The following is a 6,000-nucleotide window of genomic DNA, read 5'->3' as shown; positions in this document are numbered from 1 at the left end:
TAAACTCCATGTCACAATTCCACTGGTGCCTATTATTAACCTCCTAGGTTTTACACCAATAGGACATAGCCACAAGTACACCAGATGAATTAGGAACCACCAGCAATCCGCCGTCTGTAACATTACCGCCTTCACAATTCCTGTAGATGTATTATTCCAATTAAATCTGATGATCTCTCTATGTAGGGACTTTGGGAAGTTACACCACAAAGTGATACAATAGCTTAGGCCGCAGCGTCACCGTGATAGCACAGATACCACCTAACGAGAAGATTTTTCTTTTTAGAGATTCGTACAGATGTCCAATGATGGCAGAAACATCAGGACAATCTGGAATTATTGCTGGAACACCGATGGGTTTGTTACTGGCATAATTCTACTTTTGTTTAAAAAAAAAAATTGATCTGGATTTTATCAATAATCCGGAGGCCTCGAGTAACATCAGGAGCTGTTTCTCTCCATACACAATGATTTGCTTGCTGCCAGCTGCCAGGACACCGCCTCTCCCTGATCTAGTGATAGTTCTCAGTCAGGTTACTGGGAACAGGGCTCTCACGTGTTGTGGGTGACAAATTATAAATAAGGAAGTGGAACTGGAAAGCAACTGAAGACACAATGAGGTCTGAATGGGCCTTTCTGGTAACTTTCTGCAGTCTGCTGCCCTCTAGTGTCCAATTATTGGAGGTGCAAGTAATATTGTACACTAACGCTACCCCAAAACCAACAATTACAATGTATTTCTCCGGTAGTTAACAAAAATCTAAGGTCACGCGAAGTGATAAACACACACGCAAATCGTAGAGAGTCGATTTACTTACATGGGAGTTACTTGTGGCTGTTACATGCCACCGTACCGCCAGACTGTTAGGGCTGCATACAAAGAAATACAAACCTTGGGCAAGATCAGGCCACAAGGTGGGTAGTTACAGGACAATTGTGGCCTTTCCATGCCGTTACAATGGCAACACATTCCTTTTACGTCTAATTGAATTGACCCTATAGTTTGCAGCATTGTGCCCCTTTCTCTCGTGTTTATATTCTGATTTATGAATCTGGGATTATTCTAATCGGCTTCCCTGTGGGCTGACCCTGCAACTTTAATCTCGTGATTATACAGAGCCAATCAGGAGCTTGCCAGGCTTCTTGTAGTTTGATGATGTCACTGCATGTTTCTAAGGATACACTTATCATTTTGTATTATGTGGCACAAGTTGCATGGCGCAATTTAGCCGCTCCGCCACGGGTAGCGATTCCAGGACTTTTGGACTATGACCTAAATGTAGCATTTTATTGGCACTGTATCCACATACGAAGCCGCTCACAGGGTACCAGGCACACTAGGGAAGTATTTTTGTTGCAAAGGAATGAGTACAGACGCAGATAAAGCACAATGGTACGTGGCGCAAAGGCGTGGCTTATTCATATTAGACCTCTGACTTTTGCCCTGTTAGCTGGTGTGACAGGACGGTCCCGTACGAAAGCTCTCGCCGCTTTCGCGTCCCGTCTCCTGCGCACAGAATGGAGGGTCAGGTCACACCAGGCCTGACCACATAGGAGATTCCCGCTTACCGTCAGTAACCGCCTGTTACCGACTCCACCCACTGCATTGTGGGCGGGTGAATGCTGCCACCACCACCAAACTCCTAACCTGCCGTGGCGTTTGGAACCACGGTTCTGCATGTGCCGACGCACTGCCTTACCACACCTGTGTGGTGTTGACGAATCCCCACTAGCCACTTGCTAGGCCTCTACCGGTAGCTGGCGAAAGGCGGAACTTGGAGACGTTAGGTGCTTCCCTGGACAGCCGGAGGACGGGGCTATGTTTGGCATAACCCTGTAGGTCACAAGATGAAGCAATCTTCTTGAGGCAGATGTTTATTTGCTCAATAATAGCCTTAAAAAAGACTCATCCCTATTGCTAGGGGCAACAGCATACAGCAAGATGTTCCAGCAGAATAAAGATGGTACAACACAATACAATACACTGGAGGCACGCAGGCCTCCTTTTTATGTCAAATTTCCACACAGTACAACAGGGGGTCATGTCCTCCCTGAGCCCTTTCTATCCAATCAGGATATTTTACAAAATACCAATAAATAAATTACTTTTCCAAAGGAGATAAGTGCAATAAAACAATATCCTCCTTCCTGTCACCCAGACAACGTTTGGTATCAGATTAACATTCACTATTGATAAATTTATCACATAGCTTCAAAATACAAATGTTTCTGTCTCAGTCACATCTCCATGCAATCCCAGTGTTTGGGATTACAACAGGAAACACAACAAACAGTCTTCCTTCCTGCATCTGCCATTCAGGGTTCGTATATCAATTCAATCAGCTACATGAAACAAACAGGTTCCAAGCCCATAGACTTTATCTATGGGATAAGGAGATCCCACGTGTTTAGCATCTTTCTCTAAGGAACTTACACATCAAAAGGTATTGTCCTTCACACCTCTCTGCTAGGACAGGGCCATTAGCATGCCACTTCCTATTTCCAGAGGATAAGAGATGATTATTCAGACAGCTATAGTAAGTGCATTTGTCCCTTTAAAATACAGGTGACCACATCTCAAATACAAATACATTTAAACATGCATTCCTGCAATTGTGCACAGAGCACTACATATGACATGCCAAAACACATCACTAAACATACTTTAAATACCCGGTGCCTAGCACCCACAATACATTTAAAGATGGCGACTAGCGCCAGTGCACAGTTTAAAAGTGGCGCCAAGCGCCCATTGTCCTCCTAATGGCGCCGGGCACTAGGGGTTAACCCCCTTCAGTGCTGTGGCCGCCATTACACGTGTGGCTGGTTAGTCTCTCCGGCCACAGCCGGGTTAGCGTGCGCGTCACAGACCGCAGCTTCATTCACTGCCAGCGTCAGTAGTCTGGAAAGCCATAAAGGCTATGACGAGCCGCATGGAGCGGCTTGGTCGCAAAGTCTAAGGCACGCCAAACACGGCTACCTGTTGCGATTTGAGGATGGCAGATGTGGACACTTCTGCAGTCACACAGGTGTAATACACAGTAACATTGTGCAGGTGACAGGTACCAAATCCCACAAATATCATATTTACAATCGGTGCTGCGATAACGATATTGGATGGAACATTTATGGGACCATTGGTGTACCAGGTCATCCACCTATACTGCAGTTATTGTATATAATACAGAATATTACACTACAGGGATATAACCTTTTTTATTTGATAAACACCAGATTTACAGATATTTGTAGGTCATAAAAATTGCAATCGTATTTACTAACAGGCACAAATGTAACCTTTTTACTGACTGCTAGTACCCGCTCTATGGGTTACACAAGAGGAAGCGTAATCCTGGTTACTGTGGGTTACGGCTCCCTTTGTCAAATAAGACTTTAGGGTTTCAGTGAGTTCATCCTATTTCTAACACAGTCCAGAACATACGACCAAAGCTGGGTCCCGGCACTACTGTACCCTGTTATGTAATACTTCCCCTAGGACGGGTTCCTGAACACAGTGCAAAGAGCAATGATGTGCTGCAACCAATCAGAGGCCAGCTTCCATTTGTCTGGCTCCAGTAGTCTATTAGAAGCTGATATCTGATTAGCTGCTATGGGTAACAGCAACTGCTTAGTGCACCTTGTAATTACTTCAGCCATTAGAGTACAGCAACATTGTGTAACTATGTAACACACGAGACTATAGCACTTATGCTCACACACAGAATCATGTACTGAGCAACCGCTTTAACATGTGACATAGAAAATGTTGTGTTTATCACATAGAGCGTGCGCGTGTGTGTGTGTGTGTGTGTGTGTGTGTGTGTGTGTGTGTGTGTGTGTGTGTGTGTGTGTGTGTGTGTGTGTGTGTATGTGTGTGTGCAGATACAAGACCCCTGACTGGTTTGTACCTAGAGAAGTGGACTACGTAATATATACTAAATGATAATAATGATGACGACCTAATAGATCAGTGATGTACATGAAAGAGACAGATGAAGGTAACAGACAAACACAGGCTTTATCTGCAGAGATCAGACGGCTAGGTGACAATGATGCAGGATGGGCTGTGTTTGGGGTCTCTTCGGCCTCCCCTCCTCCTCACTGGACGCTGGTTATAGGGACCTCAGCTTTTCGTACGACCATTGAGCAGTACTTGTCTGGGAGCCCGGCCATACTGTAAGAGAGCAAATATAATAACGTATTATGGCAGGAGTTGACCATAATGGAAGGTCGCTGATGGATCACGGTGATTTTTGCAGCACTGCCCACTGTGTAACTCCCCTCAGCAGGGCCGCCATCAGGGGGGATGCTGGGGGCACAACTGTCATGGGCCTGACTGCTCTGACAGAGAGTGGATGGCCCGGACCGCATGCCGCCCGCTACTGAGATGGTCCCAGGTCCAAGTATTGAAAATGTCCCTCTCAAAATGGCCGCCACCTCAGAGGAGACCGTTAATTTTAAATGCTAGAGGGAGCGGCAGCCATTTTTGGAGGGACATTTTCAAAAGGTTGAAGGGGGCAGGCACAAACACTGGCCCCCGCCAGGGCCGCAGATCCATGGCGGCATCCCGGAGGGGTGTTCCTTTGACAACAAGCAAAACCTCTGATAATAAGCAAAACACCTGAAAGCAGGTACTGTGGCATAGAGCATTTACTATGTGGGCAGGGCCGGTTCTAGCCCTTATGGCGCCCCGGGCAGCAAATAGGGGCGTGGCTTCATACAGGCGTGTGGTCAGTTACGCCCCCTGTAGAGTTGTGCCCCCATTTGTGCCCCCAGTAGCGCCATTTGTGCCCCCAGTAGCGCTGCTTAAAAAAAAAAAAAAAAAGAAGGATACTTACAATCCCCGTTCCTGAGTCCCGGCCGTTGCAGACCTCCGCCACCGCCGCTCCTCTCCTCGGATCTATGGGAGATACGTCATGACGTCTCTCCCATAGCATAGCATAGACACTAGGGGTCAATCATGACCCCTAGCGTCTGTGCCAGTCCCACAATGCTGTGCGGTGCGCGATGACGTCATCGCGCAACGCACAGCAAAGGTCCCCTCCACGAAGGGAAACTAGACGGACAGCGTCTAGTTCCCTTCACTGTGGGGGGACCAGCGGGGGACACAGCGGCAGAGGGGGGACAGTAGCGGATCTTGCCATGGTGCGGCGCCCTCCGGAAGGCTGCGCCCCTGGCAAAAGTCCTGCTTGCCCGTGGCAAGATCTGCTACTGTATGTGGGCATAATATGATGACAGGGGCATAACTGTGGGGGCATAGTATGGTGACGGGCATAACTGTAGGGGCATAATATGGTGTCAAGGGAATTACTGTGGGGGCTGTTATGGTGAAGGGACATTACTTTGTGGGGCTTAACATAGTGCTGCTCAGAGTATGTGCAGAGGAATTTTTATATTATATATGTTTTATTTCTCTTCTTTTTTTTTTGAAGGGGGCACATATTTTGTCAGCTCCTCAGATGCTAATTACATGAAGCTAGCCTGACTGCACAGTCTGGCGAGGGGTGTGATACAGAAGATAGACCTTAAAAAGATAGATGGGCAGACATTAGGTCGACAGGTTCAAAAGGTCGACACACAAAAAACATTTGGTTGTTTTGTGTTTTTAAAAAATGTTTACCCTAATTTGTTGAAAGACGTCCCCTCGCAGGCTCGCTTCGCCCGCCACGCTTCGGGCTCATAGAATTTTTACATAAAATCTGATGACAGATAAGAACTACTTGGCCCATCTCGTCAGCCCCGGGCTCAGTGGTTACTGAAGTAATAGTTTGTGACATGGATAGTAAATGCAGCAAAAGTTGTACACATGTAAAACACCCTGTCATCCTAATGCATGTTGCCCATTAGTGGTCGACCTATTGACTGTAGACCTTTTTAGTGTAGATCTATAGACCGGATACCCTGGCGAGAGCGCTCTGAGGAGACATCAGGCAGAAGGCCCCAGAATGCCGCGCTCTGACAGGAAGTGTGATCTCATTTCTTCACTTCCTGTCCGAGCAA

The 6,000-nt window shown here is 46.9% G+C and overlaps 1 protein-coding gene across 4 annotated transcripts in view; it reads right to left on the bottom strand.

Moving 5' to 3' along the window:
• Window positions 1–3,191: 3,191 nt before the first annotated feature.
• The window catches only part of CFAP45 (cilia and flagella associated protein 45), a 43,397-nt gene continuing 40,588 nt past the window's right edge, over window positions 3,192–6,000 (bottom strand). For all 4 annotated transcript variants that reach the window (XM_063947008.1, XM_063947009.1, XM_063947010.1 and 1 more), the window contains one exon: window positions 3,192–4,174. In XM_063947008.1, the coding sequence (XP_063803078.1) occupies window positions 4,099–4,174 (76 nt within the window). In that variant the 3' untranslated portion in view covers window positions 3,192–4,098. The remainder of the gene's footprint in view (window positions 4,175–6,000) is intronic.

This window comes from Pseudophryne corroboree, chromosome 12 (assembly GCF_028390025.1).
Source record: "Pseudophryne corroboree isolate aPseCor3 chromosome 12, aPseCor3.hap2, whole genome shotgun sequence".
In the NCBI taxonomy this organism is placed as follows: Eukaryota; Metazoa; Chordata; class Amphibia; order Anura; family Myobatrachidae; genus Pseudophryne; species Pseudophryne corroboree.
Note: the sequence above shows the minus strand (reverse complement) of the source record. Positions and strands in the feature narration are given on the sequence as shown.